This window comes from Limanda limanda, chromosome 10, assembly GCF_963576545.1.
Source record: "Limanda limanda chromosome 10, fLimLim1.1, whole genome shotgun sequence".
In the NCBI taxonomy this organism is placed as follows: domain Eukaryota; kingdom Metazoa; phylum Chordata; class Actinopteri; order Pleuronectiformes; family Pleuronectidae; genus Limanda; species Limanda limanda.
This window is the reverse complement of record NC_083645.1, coordinates 24,258,013-24,281,503: the sequence shown is the minus strand read 5'-3', so window position 1 is coordinate 24,281,503 and position 23,491 is coordinate 24,258,013. Positions and strand designations below refer to the sequence as shown.

Sequence of the window (23,491 nt, the reverse complement as noted above, 5' to 3'; positions counted from 1 at the left end):
TGATATGAACAGTAACAAGAGGAGAATACAGCGTTAGTCCAGACATGTGGTTTTCTTGATAGATGCCATTCTGGGGATGAAACTGTTCTGTTCCACAGAACCAACCAGCATGACATCTCCCTGACATCTGACAAAAAAACATCTCATCACTTTCCACTAGTCCATTTCTTCGTTTTTTCTGGAGCTTTCAGTCCTGCTGTAGACATCCAGTTGCCATGGAAATATAGATTGAAGATTTTCCTGAACACTCTAAGGACTTTTCACGCAAGTTGGACGAGACAAAAAAAAAAAGACGGTTTTCACAACAACAGGGCAACTTCATCTGCGGAGGAAGGTGGGTGGGTTGGATTGAACGCTCTGAAAAGCCACTTAGTTGACCCTGAGTTTGTCGACCTTGTGTTTCCAAGGTTAAAAACAAACTTTCCATTGACTCTTCACTAGGGTTGCAAAATTCCGGGAATATTCAAAGTTGGAAACTTTCCATGGGAATTAACGGGAATATACGGGAATTAACGGGAATAAACTGGAAATGTTGTGGGTAATTTATACTAACTGTATTTACCTTGTCATATACAGACATAAATATAAACATTTTGTTGTGTCATAGGCTGATTTGAGCCCTGAGGAAACTTTGGGCACTTGACTATATGCCTCTGCATCGTTGTGTCATTCTTAACATAGGTCTTTGCACAGTATTTGCAAATGAACACAGCCTTTCCTTCTACATTGGATGGGGTGAAATGTCTCCACACATGAGATAGTGCACGTGGCATTGTTCTGTAGAATAAGATGAGAAAAAAGTTTGTAAAAAAACACTAATGCAATGCCAGAGATATAAATAGTTAGTCAAACAATTGGAATCGTCTGTACTCATATTTTACAATTGATGGATAAATGAATGGAAATAGGCTAGATGAACAGATGAACAATCCTCAATCAGCATGCTAATATATTTTCCCAGTAATATCATCGAAACTTACCTGACTAGTCCTGCACTCTACAGCAGGCCTCAATAGCCCTGCTGTAGAGTGAAGGATGCTGGGAGTTATCTGTGCATGTGATGGAAGAATGCACAGTGGAGGGTTGAAATTCAACGTGTGCTGCATTCCATACATCTATAAAACTGAGTTTTGAATGATGTTTTTATTGCTCAGCGTCTAATTTGCGTAGTTATTTTTTTTTTTCAAAATTCCACAAATTCCCGAGCTTAACTTCCCATGGAAACTTTCCGCCCCTTTGCAACCCTACTCATCACACAATCACAGTGAATCGATGACAGTGTTGCAGTTATGGCCATGGGTATAGCCTGCCCTGCCCCCTCGAGAAGTGTTGTTGTTGTTGTGTGACGTAGTACCCCTAAGGATTGTGGGTAATGCACCTGTGCATTGTGGGTAGGGGGCTACATGTTGTGGGGGTTACGAGAAGTAGCAGAGCACCTAGTGTGATGAGTGTGACTCCTGTGTGAAGAGCAAAAATAAGGAGTGGCGGTGATTGAAAGCTACGAGCAAGTCTCCTCCTCCTTAACAAACTGGTCCGGACGGCTGGTTACTGGCGAGACAACGAGCCTAGACGAACACTAACAGTGCCAGATACTGAGCCAGGAAAGGTGACAACAGTGAATAACAAAAAGAGACAGAAAAACAGTCGACCACATGCATACTTAGTGCACGTGGCCAAATCGTGTAGCTCCTTTTGTAAGCACGGTTTATTGGCACACATAATGGTAAAGCATACATACCAGACATCAGATATGACACTGAACACCTCTGCTATATAATGTACAAATGGTGTCTAATAATACTAGGCTCAAACATATTTAGAAATGTGTTAGCTTCCTTACAAATGCACAAATAAATACCCATAAGATCCAATTGTATAAAGACGTCCGCTGTTGCCTTCTTGCCCATTTTTCAAACAAAAGTCCAACAAAAGAGATCAGGGATATAGTATCAATTCAATTCAAAGATTAAAGAACAATCGTGAACACAAAACACGGGGGGGTCACTTCTGTGGGGTGGATGGGACTTTACCTGTGCGCTGTTTTTAAAATGTAAAATTCTTCACTTATGTCACAGAATATACAGGAAAACATGAATGTGTGACTGTGTGGTTGTTTAGTAAATTTGTGGCTTTGGTTCTGCACTAGCTAAAGAGGAACAGGGGGGGAGGGATTTAAGAGTTTTATTTTTTTGACAGAGGCAAACCAGCGTCCATCCAAACCACCCAACAGAAATCTGAACCTCCTGTACAAAAACAAAAACAGCTGCCATATCCAAACTGGTTTCAGGGGGCTGATTTACAGTGGACGAAAGAGACTCCACTTCTATTTACAGAGCTACAAACCTTTGTAACAGTGTTCCCAAACTGATGAACCCAAAAAAGGAAAATCAGACTGATGCATTTTTTAAAAAGTACATATATCAAACAAAAATAAAAATCCTATAAAATCATGCAGGAAAAAGGCTTTAGTATCAGTTTGGGAGTTGGTCGTTAAAGGGAACCAAGTCCAATTTTGGAGGAGGGGAGGGAAGAGAGAGAGAGAGAGAGAGAGAGACAAAACAAAAAAAAAATCAACATTAATGCATCAACGCGTGTCGGCAAAGTTCACATACTGATCGGCAAAATTACAACGTGATTGCAAAGGATTCTGAGAGAAGCAAAAATACCAATAGACTACGAACACAATCAAACTGGTTTGCATGAAATCACAATCTGTGACGACCGCAGCCGAGCGGAGGAGAAACAATCCGGGGACGTGACTTTTCCCCTCGTTTGTAAAAAGGGAGTCAAGAGCGGTTGAGAACTTTTTTATTTCCTCTTAATTGGAAATGGAAATAAACAGCAACAGCAGAAAACAAACCAAACAGCCGCGTGAATTTCTCAATGAGAAAAAGCTAATTTGCCTCAGACAGTGTTTTGCTCCGGTTAGAAAACTTCTTCTTCACGTTGAGCTCGCTATGTCTTCTTCTTTTTTTTTGTTGAGACATTTTGTTTGTTGTTTTTTTGCTCCTCCTCTTTTCTTTTCACTGTCTATTGACGGCGTGATGACTTGCGACCTGCGGGTCAACCAATCACAGCCGTGGTATTCCACTAGACGAGAGGCTTGGAGCAAGGGGGGTGGGGGGGTTTGATCTGGAATCCTCCACTGCATTCTCGAGAAACAAAATGTATTTTTGTGATTTTTTTGAGTTTCTCTGTATGCATTTCATGTCTGTGGATTCTGCTGTGCAACGCCGCCAGTTCTCCGTGTTCTCCCAGATGTTTCAGTGATTCATAGAAGAAGAAAATATCCAGGATGGACAGATTGTTGAGTTTGCAGACAGTAGGGGGGGTTGGGGGTTTGATTCTGTAAAATGTTGTGAGGCGTATAGAAGCACTGCCCAAAGGGGGAATGGGGGGGGAGAGGTTTAAAAAGTCCATCTGTTGCTTTCTTCTTCTGTGGTTTTACTGGGAGGGCTGCGGCGCCGTGCTCTCGGGCTTGCTGTCCTGGGAGGGGGGGGGTTTGCTGCTCCAGGGGCCGTTGTTGCCGAGCGCCGGGGAGCCGTTGAAGTCGTCCTCGTCGTCCAGGCCGTTGGTGGCGTCGTACTGCGTGTTCTCCAGACGGGTGATCAGACGCTCATCCTCGTCCCCGAACTCGCCGCCCATCAGGGTCGGCTCGCCCACCACCATCACGTCCTGCAGAGAGAGAGGCCGACAACAAGTTTACAAACTGAAAAGAGGGAAAACGAGAGAACGTATGATGTTGCTGTTTGTGGCTACAGACTATTTAAAAGCTCTCATTTTATTAACTACTGAATTATGATCTTATGCTATTTGAATGTTGGCTTTTACAATGACTGGTGTGAATCACCTTTGCAGTGGAAAGCAGCGGAGTTACCTTAAATCTGTAGTTTGTCCCGTGGAGTTTTGACTCAACTTGACAAAGTGATTCCCAATGTGCACAAGTGAAATCAGTGACGGCACCTTAGTGAGTGGGAAACAGTCTAAAACTGTATTTACTTGATCAACTTTGTATAACTTTATTGTAAAAGTGAAGTTTATAAGTGCTTTATAAATAAACTTGATTTGACTTGTATACATTATTTCCCATTTATAAATATCTACACTTACAGTATTTAGGAACACGTTCAAAAAGGAAGATTTTTCAATACATTTGTGTCGCGCTTTCTTAAAACCCAAGTTTTAAAGTTTAAAAACAGGTAAACATTATTAATTGACTCTATTTCAACTAAAAGTAAATATGCTTATTGTCCAACTTTCATCCTCGTGGGCAGAAAAATGTGAATTTAATCAGTCAGCTTTTAAAAACCAGACATAACTCGTAATCCTAAAGATATTTAACAATTCTCGCCTCTTGACACAGATCTATTCAAGTGTGTTTACTATTTAGTTTCCCAGCTGTATGAGGGACGGTCCAAAACCCCCACAAAGGGGGGGCAGGATATTTCCCTGCATCAACACGGACCCCCTGCTTGTGGTGGAATAACAGTAGGAGTGTGTGTGTTGTTTGCATGTTTCAGTTAGTTTGTGTATTTATAGGTGAATCCGCTGAACCCGACTGTGTGGTGGGAAGCGATGTGTGCAAATGAAACCTTCCTGAACACAGAGTGGATTCCCCCGGTGCTCAGTACCCCCCCATCCCCAATCGATACTCATCATGTAAGACATATTTCACAGAGATGGTCGTCTCACAGCGGGTCAAGGAAGGAGAGGAGAGAGATTTATCCATTATCCACTGATATCTGTGGCGTGAAGGATTCCAGACAATTCCTCCGAGACGCAGAAACACGACTAGAAGCTCGTGGAGATAAATTCCTTTTACGTTTCATTCACAAAGCGATTCTGGTGATAAACACACACCGGAGAGTAATTTCTGAATTCTAATGTTTGTCAATCGGCTCTGAATCATGGCCGGATTTCTTTGTTTACATCAATCTCATCTTCCTGTGACTGACTAAGCGTCTCCCTGCTGGCGAGCCCCCGGCGCCGCCCACCGCAGCCCGGGAAGAAGAAGCTGTACAGTTAAATGGAGCGCATGCTTCACTGGTCATGTGTGTCAACGCTGCCTGGCTCGGGAGATCTCGCCTCTACCATCTCCTCTGCAACACACACACACACACACACACACACACACACACACACACACACACACACACACACACACACACACACACACACACACACACACACACACACACACACACACACGTACACACACACACAAACATGCACTGACTGGCACACAAACCCAGATAGGTTTACTGTACAATCACACCTTAGCACACAAACACACACATGCACACAAACGCAGGCAAAAGCACTCGAACGCACAAAGAGATTAACACTCTACACAACGATCACAAGCCTCGAGAAGCGGAGTCTCACACGCGAAAACCCAGGATTTGTACACAAAAATCACACAGAACAAACACGCATGATCACATCCAGCAGGCGTTGATGTAAACATACAAACAAGACGAGACAACTTCACACACACACACACACACTCCCCCACACTCACACACTTTGAAGAAGACCACCAATGGGGAGAAGCGGTTTATTTATTCAAGCCGTCCCCGAAGCCCCCCTAGCGACCACTTCTACACCCCACTATGCCTTAATCAGGCTAATTAATTTAGGTGAGCTTTTCAACTAAATGACAATATCCACACTGATTTGTCAATTTGCATAGCTAATTAAGTCATTAGCTAAAAACGTACTGATTGCCAACAAGCCTTGCATTCGCCATCTGTTCCTGTGAGGAGGCCTGTCAACCCACCTCTGGCCAATTTTGAGTCCACAAAAAAAAACACACAAAAAACCGTCTCTCCTACAATCACAGCTGGCGGTTAGCCCGGGACTGGGGTGTGCTAATTGTCAGCTAATTAACACTGTCTACTCGTCTACTCATCTCGTTAAGAGTTAGCCTCTGCGCTAGCTAAGCGGCGCGGCTACGAATGGGCCAACGCGGCGGTGATGAACGCCTCCATTCACTGCTGTGTCATTAGCGTTAGCCTGGAGGACATATCTGCTCCTCGGGGCCTCTGAGGCAACAAGTGGGAATATTAACACAATGTGGCGGGAACGGAGAGCGGAGCAGAAGCTTGTGCAGCACAGACACAAAAAGCCTGGAACAAAATTTAGATGATAAAAAAGTATATTTTAGCAAACTAGCCTGATGCACATCAACGTTTTCAACATCCCTTCATCCTTTCCTTATTTAAATAAATAATTAATTCCTCTTTTCTAGTTAGTTGTGTTATTTTGTTTTCTGACATCATGCTAACATCTCCTTCATGTTCCTGTTATCTGTTTGTACGTCTATCTCCTAAGTCACTCTTCTTTTTGTTGATCTCTTTGTTTCTTGTCACACAATTTCACCAATACAAACAACAACAGGGGAAAATGCTGCAAAATACGACTTTAAATCTTAAGATTTGGAATCATGTCAAGTTTTGTTTAGTGAACATACGTCAGAACCTTTGAAAAGACAAAATTCAACAATGTGTCGGTCCACTAGTGTGTGTGTGTTTGGTAAAGAAGGAATCAACTAGTGCAACAGTTTGGTTCACTGATGTGTTTTTAATAGTTTTTAGATAGAACTTGAGCTCGTTAATAAGATATATTATGTTTTGGATGCTCACAAAATATTTATTTATGAATTTATCAATTGGCAGATTTAGTCTTTTTATTGTATTCATGAGGAATAAGTCGTATTCTTTAAGGTCTACAATACTGAATACATTAAAGCTTCAAATCCAAGCGGTGCTCGGTTTAAAGAGCAATTCTGTCGCCTCAGAAATGAAATGAAAAGTTTTTAAGTTCACAGACACATATTAAACATTAATAGGACTTAAGTCTTTGCAAATTAATAGTAAAATCAGAAACTTTGGGTTGTGTTATAGTTTTACACCGGTGTCATGTGATCGCTGTGGAAGAACCAGATGAACACAAGTGTTTTAATGAAGTCTGTTATTCTCAACCATATACTACTTTTTCCTGTATAAAGAAACATGTTTAATTTGCCATGTACCATGCCTAAGAAAAGTTTAATAAAAACTTAAGTTCAAAAACAAGTGTTTTAATGTGGAGCTCCTCAGAAAAATACACCAAAGTTTGAACTTGAGCGAAAGAAGAGTTGTCAAAAAAGTTGAGGGACAGAAAGAACTAAACAGAATATTGAATGCAAGTCTTTTTACTTGTAATGGATTACCTCTTACTCTGTGGTATTGCTACTTTTACTTTTCTTCCACCACAGTTAACTCACAACATTGAAATGAGAAACAACCCACTTTAAAACACTCAATCTGAGCCACTGGAGGTCAGTGTTGATCATTTTATAAACGCCCTGCGCCTCCCTCACCCACACCTCCTCTCCTCCAGCCGCTGGTAACCCCCCCACCACCCACCCCCTCCATCCTCCTACCACCAACACCCCCCCACCCCTTTCCCCTTGTGAGGGTCCACTCCTTATTGTCATTGGGCTCACGTAGGCTTGTGCTGAGCCACAAACGAACAACTTCTCAGACAAAGACAGCAGGCGCGCAACATATGTAACCAGCATGTTAGCAGCCACGCCGCTGCCAGTCTTTAAGAGGCGTGTGAATGCAAGAGGCATGAGTGTGTGTGTGTGTGTGTGCATGGTGGGGTGGGTGGGTGGGGTGGGGGGGAGGGAGGGAGGAGAGTTGATGGAGTATACTTTGTGCATGTGAAGGAGGGCAGGGGGTGGAGGGTATATACAGATATCAGTGATAATGAGAGCTGGAATAGAGCCAAACTGCCTTCTAGAGAGAAAACAATTGCACATGCCGCGAGTGAGTGTGTGTGTGTGAGTGTGTTTGTGTGTGTGTGTGTGTGTGTGTGAGATCTACATTATGTATGTGTGCGATGGAGAGAAGCAGATACATGAAGAGAGTGAGGGCAGCAAATCTCAAAAGATGACAGGACAGTTAACTGCGGGACAGAATATAGAGGGACAGGACAATATGTGTGTGTGTGTGTTGGTGGGTGTGTGTGTGTTTGTGTGTGTTTGCATAGGCGTGTGCAGAAAGAGTGTGTTCTTCTGAACCGCTAGAAAACGTGAGGTAAATTATATTTTCTATCCGTGAGAGTGCAAAAGTGGAGCAGAACGACCTGTACCAGAGGAAGAAGTCCAATCCAGTTATAAAGGGACACATCCTAATGGTGTCCCCAGAGCCTACGACTGGAAATCTCATAGAAGTATTAGGCCTAGTTAATAAATGGCAAAAATGTTTGGGAAGAAAAAAAACATGAAATCTTGTTTACGTTTTTAATCGAAGGGGAATTATGTCAAGCTGCCAAAAGAGAACAACATATTTCACTTGTTCTTTTCATTCTTGCAATATTAGACGACAACCTGTGATTTTTATTGTTAAGTTTAGGCTCACGAAGAACTTGACGTCTTAAGTCAAAACATACACTGACGTTTTATTTACTGTACTCGTGTTGTTTTTGTTTTACTTCACACCAACGTCATAAACCTTAAAGGATAAAGTGTTTTGTATTATTCACGCACTCACGCACTCACGAACTCACGCACCTTTTCCCTGATCCCAAAGTGCTTCAAACCGTAATCACACACTTAATTTCTGGGAGACAGGCTTGCTTAACTCAACCCGGAGTGTGAGTATAGAAAAGCATTAGCACCCTTAAATATCCCATTAAGCAGAATTAGTCCTGGCGTCGGAGACGAACACACATTAACGCCGAGCAGCGACCCTTTAACGTCATGTTTGGTTTTCAACAGACTTTCTAACGCAGATGGAGTGACGTGCAGCGAGTGGGCGCCGGATAAATAAGTAAATTGGATGCAGTAGTGTAAATATAATACAGTATGTGTATAATGAACAGCGTTTGGAATAAACTCAGGCAGCGCCGGGCGAATCCTCAGGGGGGAAACGTGGTGCAACACTCGGCTGTTTAAGAGGCTGTTTAACCTCAGACTGTGTCAAGTGGCCTCTTATGGAGTCATGGAGGAAAATCACTCGTTCATATTCAGAAACACAAGACACAGAGTTTTATGGACAGATGTCTTATGTAGATTACGTTTCCTGAGCAGAGGGAAAATGAATAGAATGAATACAACTGATAGATATTGGTTTGTTGTGTCTGTCTGTCAGCAGGGTTATGCAAAAACTACTGAGCTGATTTTCATGAAATTTGAGGTTGAGTTTGGCCCATGAGATAAAACCCAGAACAGTTTGTTGCTGAATGGACAAAAAGCTGAAGCCAGGAATGTTTTATTTCTTTCTTTAACATTGTGAGAGGCATTTTTCTACATTTTCACCAATTTCCGAAGGGGATATTTCAAAGATCTTTAGGAAAGAAATCTGCATTAACGAGAATGATATGATTGTGTTTGCAATTTAGTGCAAATTGATTGAATCTACAGTAAAGGAACTGAGGAGGTTATGTCTGTCTATGCAAAACCTACTGAACAGATCTCCACGAAACTTGGTGGAAGGATTTAATCTTGGTGCACATCCGGATCAGGGATCAGATCCAGGTTTTTTAAATTCTCTTTCTTTAACATTGCAAGAGGTTGTTTTGCAGCATTTAGAAAATAATAAATGGTTCATGATAGAAAATATCAGGTATATTTGATGTGTGTGAAATTTGGTGCAGATCCAAAATAAAAAATCCAGATCAATTGAATTTAAATGTGGTTTCATACACTTGAATGTATTTATTATTGGTTTGTTAAATCATAGATATTCCTTAGAGGAGATAAAATGTCCCTAAAACCCAACAGGACATTCTCAGATTGTATATGTAGTTATTTTTACTTGATTTGTGTATTTATATCTGCAGCAGCACCGTCCTTCACATCCACACAGTTCTAGAGCTGCTGAACACAAGCTGTCATCCCTGTGGGCTGCTGTGAGTGCAGTGCCTTGCTCAGGGGCATTTCCAGCGCGGTGGCTGCAGCGAGAGGGCAACGTGTCACTCCTCTCCCCCGCCCACATTTTCCCACACGGACCTGAGATTCAAACCTTTTATTTATTTATTTATCTAATAAACTTGCTCTAGCACCGGGGGTCAACTCGGTCTTTCTAACGTTCACATTCTGAGAGTTTCACTCCGAGAAACAATGCTGGAACAATTAAGTGAGTAGCAACCGATTAGTGATTTGACACAAAGCAGCGAGAGGAACACTTTTAATTCACCCTCTTCACTTGTTATTTATAAATTTAGCTCTGCTTGTACTATTTTTCCCGCTTTGATGATTTTAATGTCAGTTGTGTCACTTTTCATGATATTTGATGTTTTCTCTCTTTGTCTTGTGGGGCGACATGTTTTCATACACGTCCCTCGGGGTTTCTCTGTCTCACTGCACTGGTTCGACTTCCTTTCCTACCCTCTCCTCCTGCTGCTTTCCCTCTCTCTCTCATTCGTGCAAATAAATCCAACCTAATAGCTGCAATACCATTAGAGAATTTCTCCTGCCTTTGTGTAACCCGGCAAACAAGCGTGTGCGGGGACAGATAGAGTAGAAGAGGAGGCAAACCGGGTGGAGCTGATGCTTACAGGTACCTGACTGGAGAGGCTGAAGTTGGTGGCCGGGCTGCGCTTCTTGCTGGCGGTGGTGCCCACGCTGCTGTTGGCGCTGCTGGCCGAGTTCTTCCGTTTCCTCCTCTTCGTGGTCGTCTGTCGGGCGGGCTCAGCCTTGGCGCGACCTGCAGAGAGAAAGAGAGGCCATGTCAAAGAACGTAACGTATACATACAGAGACAAGGTGTAGGGCTGTGTGTGTGAGGTCATGCAGAAGAGGCTTGGACATGCAACATCATAATTATGCGTGCAGACAAACTTATTTGAAATACTCATGAGAGAAAGCAAACGCACAAACACCGACTACACCGATCCGTGCTTTGTTTCCTGCAGAGGTGAAACCGCAGGAGCGTTAGCATCTTCCCAGACATGCACTAGTAAGAAATAACCCCTTTGTCTCATTTGCATAAATGCTCAACAATGGACCCTGACGCTCGACGTAATGCAAATTTGTTAATGATATCAGTGCTGCACCAATTGCCACGTTCCTCGATAGCAGGGGCCAGATTAAACCTGCTCTGCTGTGGCAGGAAGCACGTCTGTGTTACTGAATGTGCTTTTTTCCTTTTTCACCACCGCGTCCATTCTTGCACATTTCTTGCTTTTCTATAGCTGCGATTTCCTGAGCATGACCATGTTATTGGTTTAATCATTTTTTAGTTGTAGCCAGCGCTGGAGAGAATCTGTCCTTGCATGCATTACACCAGCATATGCAACATGTTTTTTTTTGTTATTCATTCATTCATTAGTCATATCTTTCCAACGTGCATCCATGATAATCGTGCACAACCAACACTGTAAGAGGGAAGATACCTTTTTTGTGATTTGTGGGAAATATTTCCGTTTTGAAGTTCTGTGGGTGTCCAGCTGAAACCGGAGCTAGAATCAGTTTAATTCAATCCAAGTTGTAGAATAATTATCATTTTAAAACAATGGAACACAGAACGAGACCCAGAGATGACAACAGAGAAAAAGGCAAAGACATAATTGAGCATTCAGTGGGATACAGATGCAATTTAACACCAGGGGAAACTTATGCTTTTCCAATTATGAGCTATATGTAATTCCTAAAGGTGCAATTACACCGTGAGTGAAGTCATTATTATGAAAAAAAAAAAGATAAAAAGTGATGACACAGGTTAATAGAGATCTTGGAGATTCTAGTATTTATAAAGGAATTTTATGTAGTGCATAATTTATGAGTACATGATTTTTGCGAAATTCTGCCAACATTTGTTAGAAAACATTATTCCTTTTAATCTCAAGTGAGACAAGAAAACACTGCTGTGATCTTCAAACAGATGTCTGAAAATGAAATACATTTTTCTTACTAATCACACCGAGGGAGATGCTTTCATATTCAGTTAGAAAACAACCAGCGACTGGTGATACAAACAAAACTGGAACCATAAATCACAGCCAAAACAATAAGGGGATTTTTTTTTGTTATCAGCATCTTTCTTCTTTTGATTCCTGACTTTGACGGACGTGTGTGCAAAAATAAAAGTGGGCCTATTGTCAGAGACAATCATTTCTGTTATCCAACCGGTTTCCTTCAGTGCTGAACCGGTGACGCACTAAAATCACTTCCATTTCCACCAAAAGGACTTATCGGAGCACAAATGTGCCTGTGGCTTCCTTCCTGGCCAGATCCCAACCAGCGTCCAGGCTGGAGAAGAATTGCAGGAAAAAGGGGAATAACAAGCTCGCGATTAAGAAAAACTGCAATTCCAGCTAAACTGCAAAGTCAAAATAAAGACGGATGACATGAGACGACCCTGGAAAAATACTCGTCTTAAACCATCGAACAAACTGAGGAGTTCTGGTTTAAGGGAACCTGAGATAAATTGAATATAAAATAAAAATACTAATACGCAGCTGAGGGTAACAAGCACTGCAGATACCAGAATAACACTGAAAACTGTGCATGATATACACCTGCATTAGCCATTTCATGTGTTCTCTTTCCATGTGAACAATTAACCATCAGTACAGGAGTAGTATTTTTTTCCTTTTGACTTTATATTCATAAAATGCTTTCCATGATTCTCCTTTTCTTTGTAGAACGTCAGTGACACTGGGGAGCCGCTGGCCGGGGAGCTGGATCTACTGGTTTGATTACACCCGGCACTCTTAATTAAAGTTACACAGGTCTGAGTCAAAGGCTTTTTGACTGGTGTTGGTTTTTAAAGACATCTCGTCACGGCTCGCTAAGCATTGCAGTAATTTGCAGCCACTCCAATGTGTCCACCAAAAAAAAAAAAACTCAGCCTACTCCTCTCTCTCCCAGCCTGAGACCTCACAGCCAATTTAAGCCTGGTACTTTTCAGAAACCGCCCTTAAAACATCAATCATGGAAAAAAACTGAGAGGCCCGTTCAGATCGGCGAGATTCGAGAGGAGACCCCCGGAATTCTGATTTATTTCACATACCTGACGTACAGAACATATTCGAGGGGTTAAATCATATAATTGGCTAATTTGGAAACATAAGTGACTCAATAAAAACAGTCTGACCAATAAATACTGTTTTTTTAAATAAATCGTGGTCGAGGAAATGATTTACACTAAATACTGAATTCACAGCATTTTAGAAAATGTAAATATTTCTGTCGAAATCATAGACTGTACATGAAAAGTGAAGCCAAAGCATCTCGACTGCCATCTGGTGGCTGTCTGCGGTATAGGTCATAAACCTTGCCTCCTCCATGTCACTGCATGGGACACGGAGGAGGCAAGGTTTAAAACTGTTTCTGTTACTTGGTCATCAAATAAAACGATGTTAGACCTGAACTGTTGAGCGAGACAAGACAAGTATCTGGAGTTTAAGCGAAAACCAGAACAGCTGATCCACGTGAACCTGTTTTTTCATTAGACTTTAAAGATTTGAGGTATTTACCTGGTGGGGCGACCATTCTCTGCCATTTTTGGAATAAGCAGGTCTTGAGACAGTCCCGGGGGCTGAGGTTGTAGGTCTTGTGCCGTGACATGAGCTCCTGCATGGGCTCCAGGATGACACACAACTGTGGACACAACAGCACAAACCACACACACGTGTCAGTGTAAATCCAAATTCCTCTTAACATCTGATGAGAGAACAGAAACAGGGGCCGTAAAGACACAGAGTTTGTTGCTTAATTAATCACAGCATGCTGACTTTGAGTGATTAGCTTTGTAGTAAATCTATTTTTTATAGACACTATTAATAAGGAAGCTTTAAAAAACAGGTTTATTGTCAAGTGCTTCGGAAAGAAGGACAAGGAGACAGATAGAAGGAGAAAGATGGGCAGGACGATACCTTTTAATACTAGCTGTCTTTGTTGAGCTGTTTACAACTCACAGTAAAAATGTGAGAGACACACTCAGTGCAGACACACACACACACACACACACACACATTTGTCTGCCTTCTCTCTCCTTACACACAGTGAACACACAGAGCGCTCTCCCTCATTCCCACACTGCGCTCCAACAATATTCTCCACCTAAAAGACCTTAAGTACAATATTCAGTCAGGAGAGAAACTGTAAATCTGTGGTGATCTGCGGCGAGAGGAACCAGGGGTCAGCCTGTCATCTTTAATACGTCAGGCTTAGCTTATCCAGATAACATCTGGATAACGTTAGGAGCAGGTCAACCCGACTTCTTCACCAGCAGGAATCATCCAGGTCGATGCAGTCGGAGGACAGTGATTGTACGACCACTGATCAATACACGTTTTTTCAGCCTATGCAAAGAAACTATATCAACAACTAAAGGAATGTGGAGAGTTCATAATTCGGCCAAGGCCAATGTCCCAGATCTCTGGACTTTTAAGAAAGTGATCCTGGATCCGCTCCAAAATTTGGTGGAAATTATTCCCTTTCTTTAAACTAACAACAAACAACTACATAACTTCCTTAGCGGAGGTAACGACCTATAAGTAAACTCCACAGAACAAATGTGAGAATGTTAAGAATGTGCCTCCTGGTGGTTCAATATGAATATCACAATGTCTTTCAGTCGGATTCAACTACTTACAAATTAACAAATATAATGATAATTTCATATAATAAACAGTTTACCTTTAATTCAATCAAGCTGCAACTAATTGCACAAACTCATAGAGATCAGTCCCCTAGGTACGCCTTATTTTTCATTAGATTTATGAATTATTCCCTAGGGAATCGGTGATAGTGTCAAAAAACGTAATTAAATGATGAAACAAATCCAGAATCTGATCTAAATCCAAAGTTCGACGATCTAGAAACGGTGTGAAACATCCTGATTGACAGCCAGGACTCAGGGGGAAGCGGTCGTGGAAAGTTACTGTTACTGTTTCCCAAAGTGAGCGTAACTGCCAGGTCAAAGCTGTAACTTGCCCAAGGGCACTTTGATAGTCATTACTGCGAGAGAGGACACTGTTAATCATTCCCTGCATGCTCAAATGATCCCGTCCGACCTTCTGCATCACACCCCCACCTCCACGTTTCTGATGTCAGGTCTAATCAGCACGCTCATCACCTCACAACACCTGGAATCCCGTGTTCAAAACGCTCCGGCGTGCGGTCGGGGGGCTTTTTAAACCCGTCCTGCTAACAAGCGCGGGCCGGGCTGCTTACGTCAAATTACCCTACACAAACACAATGTGTGCTGCTGCTGCTCCCCCCGCTAGGACGGCTGTGTTTTGATGCTGCTCGAGGTAAAGTGAACATCCCTGCAACAGACTAATCCCGTGTTCTCCTCTGATAGTTCCCTCCTGACACAGTAATATCCCTCCACAGCACAGCCAGCCAGCCCTGGCTCTCAGCCGGAAAACAAGGGCTATTTTCAGGCTGAATAGTAGGAAGCCGGCAGCTCCGATACATGGAAAGGCTTAAATACTCCAAATGAAAAAAACAACAACAGTGTGTGTGTGAGTGTGTGTGTGTGTGAGAAAGGTCGGTTGTAACCCCACAGCCAGGAAACTGTCAGTCTCCTTTGGAAGGACTGATAAACACTGGGAAAGGTCTTTTCCAGAGACACGCCGCTGCCAGTTTAATGTGAGGAAAGGGTGTGTTCTACCTTGACACCCATGATAACAGTCGGGGGAAGTATCATTTGCACAATGTTTGACTTGTTGAATAACAGCGACTAAACACCAGCAGCTCCCAATGAGGGGAACTGGGATGTCTGGGCTCAGAAATAAGCAAATCTACATTCTGCTTAGAATAAAAATATGTAATTTCAGACTTTCTTGTGATGTTTGCTTTGTTCTTGTGCAACAGTGTAAGATACTGTCTTTAAATCTGAGAAGAGATTCAAAAGGATGCTGCTTAAAGGAAAAATTCACTTCTTTATTGAAGTGTGAGTCGTTAAATCAAATTCAATCAAAAGAAAGAAACAAAATCTTTAAATCTTTAATTTCCAAGTCTTATTCTTGGAAAGTCTTGTTTCAAATGTAGATTCTAGTTGAAGGTGTGACATGAAAAAGACAGAAACAAGGTTAAATTGTCATTAAGAGGGATATTTTCTGGACAAGTCAAAATTAAACCACATTGTGCTCTGGGAAAATCAACCAATTTACCAATTTTACCAAACAAACAGGGTTTGCTATTGAATATCTCCGGTTCAGGGGCCACTGAGGCAAATCAAGTCATTTTCTACAAAGACACAAACAACTTAACCTCTTTCATAAAGACTCATGTTGCCAGCGAACAGAAACACAAGGCTTGATCCCCGTGTCATTGTTTTATTAGTACAACAATTTGAGTACTGACCATCTGAATCCCTATAACAGAGGACGAACACTAAATCTTCACTGTGTAATTACAGATACTTGAATTATGTTTCTTTTTCTCGTGTCGGTGGCATTTCAGTGGCTTTCTGCATATAGAAAAATCATTGTTGGAAGAAAAAAAAAAAAAACGCCAGCTCCCTCTCTCTCTCTCCCTCTCTCTCTCTCTCTCTCTCTCCCTCTCTCCCTCTCTCCCACTCGCTCTCTGTGTGTCTTTCTTCGCTCAGTTATTATAAGCAGCAGAGGTGCCGTTCCCCGATTCGCGCGCCATTTCACAATTATGAGTCTCAACAGGGAGCGTTCATTAATGTTATGCTAATTTTCTGTATCCAATTAATTCTTCTCTCTCCGCGTCTCTCTCGCGCTCGCTCTTGTTCTCCCATTTGGAAAGCGTAGCTGTCAGTCAACTGTGGCGTCGGAAAACACACACACACACACACAGACACACACAGGGACACGCACGCACACACTCACTCACACACACAGACACACACACACACAAATAAAAGCCTGTGAAATAATCACTAATGTATTCAGCCGGCTTATACTTCCCATTTCCGTAAATTATATTGCTGCGGTCAGGTAGAAAAACATGTATATGCAGAAGAGCAGAGAAAAAATAAATAAGTGCTTATTTGTTGTTTTGATGCCGTGCACTTTTTGAAATTATACACTCAAGTTTTCAAACAGCCAACAGTGATAAAAACGCATTCTGCACATAAGCTCTCAATTCCTGTACGACAGAGACAAAGAGTCACATTCACAGTCATGATATGACCTCACACACTGAAGAGAGAGAATGAGAGAGGAGGAAAACACAGAATATGAATATTCAAACACTGCAAAATACCTGGTTATTTAAAAACTTTGACACAAGAATTACTGATTCACTTTAAGAACCATATTAGCCAAGACAAAGAAATGTAGTATTCTAAACACTAAACACAGCTTCATGAAATCTAGACGCTTTAGAATCAGAGTTTTAGTTTGAAAACATCAGTGACATGAATCAATAGGTTTAAAAATGGACAGGAATTGTTCCTCCGTGTGTAAGTGTGAGGAGACGAGAAGAAAACAAAGGCAGAATGACAGTCATAGACATCACACACACACACCAACACACAGACACACACAAACACACACACACACACACACACACACAGACACACACACTGAGTCTTTACCCTGAGGTAGTTGAGGGTGAAGTTGGTCAAACCCATGCGAGTGATGTTTTTGGACAGTTGTTCCAGCACCTGAGGGTCTTGTGCCTGTAAAGTCAGCAGCAGAGAAATGAAAATAAAAGAAAGTATTACACACGTACACAGCACACACAAACACATGAGTCATATAACACGTCTATATATTGTTATGTTTGCATTCAACTGACTACGACTAAAGGATTGTCTACAGGCAATTAAGGCTAATTGGCTAATTCCATCGGATATGCACAATCGACACATTCACACCCTCGAGTCACGAATGCAACTGTTTAACGGTTATTGCAGTTTCTATTATTCTGAATGGAAGTATTTCTGGCCTTCATTTCACGATGTTGTCAAACTGTGGGCTAATTAATCAATATTAGTTTGTCATCCCATTTAAAATTCTGCACGTTTACGATTTTCTTATCTCGAACCGAATTCGATGATGTCGGCGAACAGGGTCTGAGCTGCGGGGGGAAAAAAATAATTGAATCACGTTCAGTTCGTGGAAAAACCAGCAAAATACAAAAATCTGCACATGTGACCCGCCCTTCAGTTTGATGCTTAACGTATTTAAATCATTAATATATGTGAGCTGCATTATTCACACTTCAAATTCGTTAAAAAATAGCACTGGAGACAATTAATAAATCGTGCAAAAGAAACCGTGTGTTTGTAGAGAACGTGTAGGAGTGAAGAACAAATGTTAAATTAGAACTAAGCAGTGGGGAAAAAAAAGCAAAGGTACCAATTATAGGAAGACGTCTGATTGAAAAAAAACTAAAAAATCCCATGAAGACACATGATTATTCACTGAGCTGGTTTGCCGCTCCAGGAATAAGAAGGATAAATTGTAGAAAAGAAGCTGTAGGTGTTGACGGAGCAAAGTAACAGCCCAGACCGAGCCGGAGCCGAAGCCGAAGCTCGCATTCAGCGCCTCATGAAAAATGCATAATTCTATCTCCACTCGCATCTCTGTGTGGTGGCGAGTCGAGAGGGAAAGCGAGGGAGCCCTTCTGTAGCGTCAGCAGGCGCCACGTGAGTGACGGGGGGGGGGGGCGGATCGGGCCGGCGTGCGGTATCGACAGCCCGGGCCGATCGGAATCTGAGTTACTTTGCTCATCAAGTGGAATTAGGCTAAACGCACTGTACAGAAATGTGTCTTGGCAGCGCCGGTGCAGGAGACGTGTCAACAATTTGTAGAGTGTGCGAGTAAACACTGGCACATATGGCGCCGGGACAACAGAGACGCTGGGTTCAAGGGGCCGGAGGGAGACAAACAACAAGCTGCAGGGAAACACACTCTGGGAAATTCAAGATGCATGTGTCACACCTAATGTGAGAGGAGTCAATAAGAACTTTAAATACAACTTATTCTATTAGGATTATACCTAACTTTTTGTGATGAGATGAGACTAGACAAGTTCAACTACCTAAAGTAAAGAGATTATTTACTTCTTTCCCCCTATGGATTCATTATATAAACACTAATATGATGTATTACAGTGTATATGCGTCTCTTAAGCTAATATCCCTGTGTTTACTGTAACAGCTGTTACATCGGTACCTTGATGCATTATTTGTTTGTTTTGTGTTTTGCTGCCATAAATTTTAATGTATATCTACATCAGGGTTTGAGTTGCACACAACTGCTCGACACGCCGTGTGTGTACAGGGGATTTGCATGTGTGTGTCTATGTGTGTGTGTGTGTGTGTGTGTGTGTGTGTGGGTGGCTGGGAGGGGAGGGGGTGAAGCAGATGTTAGGGAGGGAGACGTAATGTCACTTGAAATGATGTGCAGCTCCTGCAGGGTGTTTGTGTTTCTGCATCTTATTTTTTTTTTCTAAATCTACTTTGTACTCCTACTCCTCGTTACAGAGGGAAATAGGTTATTCAACTTTTTTACTTCTTTTACAGTCCTAGGTAATTTGCATATTGAAATGTTTTTTCCAACCATGATCAGTTGATGAAAAAGAAAAAGGAATGTGATAGAAAGGTATAGTGTAAAAAAGATCCTACAACTTTAAAATGCTGTTCACAGCAGTGACTTTGGAGGTTATTCTCAATATTGAGAGCATTCTTAATAATTGAATAACATTTTGCCAGTAGTGCTTTTGGTTGGACTTTAACTTGGAGTACCTGAACACAAAGTTACCAGGAGTTTTCTGAAGGGAGGTTTTAAAGTTTAAGTTTCACCACTTTCAAACTTCATGGAGTATTAACACCTGAGACACCTGTCAATCAAAGCGATCGCACTGTCAATCATATTTCTGCTTAGTGGAGCATCATCGAAACACTTTGTGATGACTTAAGACGACTCAGACCAGATTGTTTTGTCGAAGAAATTAAATTGATTATAACTAAATATAAGTAAAGCTTTCAATACAGATACATTTCTATAGTCAGCATCTAGTGGCCATTACAAGAACTGCAGACATTTACCTTACAGCACTGACTTGAGTATAAAACAAAAGGTTCCCATATTTAGCCTTATAGGCAACATACATACAATATATAAATGGTTAATAATGCAGTAAAGTGCAGTTTCACTGTGTATTAATTTATTTAACATCATCTCCTGTGGACATGACAGAGGCAGGTGTATAACAGATAAAATTAAATATTTTTCCAAGTATTTTACTTTACTTCTGTATTTTCAGGTTTCATGTTGTTGTTGAATTTGAAGCTTACACATTTAAAGTCCTGTACTTTTATTCAGTTAATTACTTTTGATGTTTTTTTCCAGCCCAGACCATGATGGTGGTGTCATGAGTCACTGGTGGTAAATAAAACCTACAGTCCCATTCTTAATGAACTCCTCAAAACCAAGATAATTATGGTTACATATAGAGAAAGAGCCGTAGTTCAGCTGGAATCAGAAGGTGTGTTCTGGTATCTGCATTTTTTCTACTTTCCTACCCTGGCTCCCGAGTGTGTCTCTGCTTTCATTAGTCCAGGCAGCGATCAAAAGAGTGAACTCACACACACACACATCACTGAAGATCTGGCCAGGACCCACGATACCCCCGAAATATCCCACTCTCTAGAAATTAGTGTGAATACCCAAAGGGGCCAATTTATTGGTGAGTGAAATTCATATGAAGATTTGGCCAAAAGAGAAACGTGGCGATGGAGCAGAAAGCTGCTCACACACCTTCGGCTCCGTTTGGGTGAAGAGAACATGTCAAATCTGCTTTTATTCATCAAGCAAAAGGGAGGAGATGCATATAGAGCATATTCTACTGTCACTGTTTTTTGTTTTCTTACCAAAACCTTCTGACTTTTCTGTTAAAACAACACAGAGATTCCTTATGGCTGTTTTCAGCACATATGTAAAGAAGGACTCATGTGCTTCTGCAGTATTTGAATATTTTATTAACGACCATAGTGTGTGAGGAATTAATGCTCCTAATACATGTTCTCATGAATTTCATCATTTATAAGTCCATCAGAGTCCAGAGCTCAAGTCGAGATCGACAAGATGTTAAGTTGTGAATCTTGTTGAATCTAAATGTGTTTATTTTCTGGGCTTTTTAGCTAAAATATGAGCAGATTGTTGATTTTAACTACTGAAGTTGTGCAGGATTTTTGTTCACAGGCACATACATACATACTTAAGTAGTAAGAAAGTAAAACCATGAACAATTTACAGAGTTTTCTGACATGTGAACAATCTCCCTACAGCAATAAGTTATTTTAATTTCCTATTTTTTGAAGGTACAATCTGTTACGTCTGTCTCTCAATACAAACAGGAACAAAAGACCTGATGGTGTCACAAAGCTGTAAATTCATTTTAGACATTTGAACGCAGAATTCTTACATATTATATCTTTAAGTATAATAGGACATAATACTTGAATGTAGTAACCTGATCTTAATCTGTTAAGATCAGGTCTATACGTGAACTATACGTACATTTAATTTCTCATCACAATAACATCAGACCTGTGTGTGGAGGGGACATGTTATTAGATCTACCTGAAGAGGTTTGTGTGTGAAAGGGGAGAAGCAGAATCATATTGTAATGCATGGGGGGGAGGGGGGGAGTATATGTTGCTTCTTTAATTCTTTCATTAATGTGTTTTTCTTCCAAACAGCTATATGGTGCCGTCTCGGTTCAGAATCATTAGACAGCAGAAACCCCTTCTGCTCCGGCTGCACTCCACAGCTCCACTGACTAAATGTGTGTTACACTTAGTGGAATTAAGCAGATTATTCATTCGACCTTGTTTTTTTTCCTCCCTCTCTCTCTCTCTCTCTCCATTTTTCAGACAAGGGCCCTGTTTTTTATCCTCCGTGCCCTTTGATGTCTGCAAATAAATTGGTTTGCAAAAATCCCTCCAAACTGCTTTGTTGGCGTTTAAACCTCATATCCTCATGAATAACTTCAGGAGGAGAAAAAAGAAAGAGGGAACGTGTCCTGGCCCGAGAGTGGAGGACCCTTGTCGGGGTTCGGGGAAAAAACAGACCCCCGAGAACCCGGGTGTTTGTTTGGTCGCGTGTTGGTGATGTCACACTCACGTGCATGGCCAGGATGCTGCGAGGGATGAGCTCCCGGTACTGCCGGATGGTGAAGTGCCACGACTTGATCCTCATCAGATCGTCAAAGGCAAACTCCAGAATCATCCGGCCTTCCGTGCAAACCTGGAGAAAGATCACACACACAAGTCGTTAGCGTTGTTTCCTCCCAGTGATCCTTTAAACTGGCTCTTAATGCCACCGTCAGCTGACCAGGGATCAGCGTTTATTGGCCAGGCGTGATTTTAATAAAACAGAATACAACAAAATAATAAAAAACAACAACCCTGGGAGCGTTTTGTGTCCGTTTTGGAATTTGTTCAAGGACTCTGTTGCAGGGAGTGAGCTATTATGCTCCCGATATTTACTCTGCTCGCTTCCCTCATTCAGAGCATCTGTCCTTGGGCCTCTCGACCATCCCGCTATTTCTAAAATGTGAAAATAAATGTAATCTGGAGAGGGGTGTGTTTACGCCAGAGACAAAAGAACTTCAGGTCAGAGAGAGTTGCCAATTAGGAAGAGAGAGGGAGAGAGGGAGAGCGGGAGAGAGGGAGAGGGAGAGGGAGAGAGGGAGAGAGAGGGAGAAAACATTTTTTCGCCCCTTTAGCTGAATTCAGCGCTTGCCGGGGCCCTTTCGCTTCTCCCGTATTCCGTTGCTGTGACAACCAGGGAGCGAGAGGAGAGAAAGGAGAGAGAGAGAGAGAAATGGAGAGACAGGCAGAGAGAGAGAGAGAGAGAGGGGGAAAAAAAATCAGCTGATTAGTTGGCATGGCAACGGCAAAGATGTAATCCCACCAGACACACTCTAATCAATGCCCCCAGCGCAGATGGTCTCCTGAGGATCAACAAGAAAGAGGCTAGCGGCCATACTGCAACCCCCCCCCCCCCCCCCCCCCCTCCAACCACAACCACAACCCACCCACTCCACCCCCCCCCCACTCCAACCCCCACCCCTGCTGGTCACGTGCTCCACCGTTAACTCCAACACGTTGAGTAAAAAAAAAAAAAAGAAGCAGAATAAATAGAGGCTGGAGCTGCTGCCTCGACTGAAAATGTAAAATGTTCTCAGTCTTTGTGCAGCCGAGCGTCTCTGGAGTTTCTCAACTGAGCTCACAATGAGGACGTATAGAGGGAGAGTTTGGTTTTACGGTAGAAAAAACACATGAAATAAGGTGGCACCAGTTATTTCTGGTTTTGTTAAATAGGCAAAAAACAGACAGCGGCAACTTCTGAGAGACACTGGTTCCTCTTTTATTATTTTTTCATGGACGTCTCTATTTGGTTTTAACTCAGGGAGCCTAAAGTTATAAAGAAGAGAAAGTTACATTTTCTTTACATTGCAGATAATTCTATTCTTTGTAGTACCTTGTGTGTACAATGTATTTTTTACTTATTTATACCTGTAGTGAGTGTGTATTTCACCATTATTTTATTAACTGCTGTAAA

The 23,491-nt window shown here is 41.9% G+C and overlaps 1 protein-coding gene across 4 annotated transcripts in view; it reads right to left on the bottom strand.

Moving 5' to 3' along the window:
• Positions 1-1,687: 1,687 nt before the first annotated feature.
• ldb2a (LIM domain binding 2a) overlaps positions 1,688-23,491 on the bottom strand; it is an 87,951-nt gene continuing 66,147 nt past the window's right edge. The window contains exons 4-9 of one of the 4 annotated variants that reach the window (XM_061079484.1): positions 22,049-22,171; positions 17,509-17,592; positions 13,469-13,592; positions 11,384-11,449; positions 10,549-10,697; positions 1,688-3,675 (exon numbers count right to left, since the gene is read on the bottom strand). In XM_061079484.1, coding sequence (XP_060935467.1) covers positions 3,445-3,675; positions 10,549-10,697; positions 11,384-11,449; positions 13,469-13,592; positions 17,509-17,592; positions 22,049-22,171 — 777 coding nt within the window. In that variant the 3' untranslated portion in view covers positions 1,688-3,444. The remainder of the gene's footprint in view (positions 3,676-10,548; positions 10,698-11,383; positions 11,450-13,468; positions 13,593-17,508; positions 17,593-22,048; positions 22,172-23,491) is intronic. The other 3 variants (XM_061079485.1, XM_061079486.1, XM_061079487.1) reach the window with 3 other exon arrangements.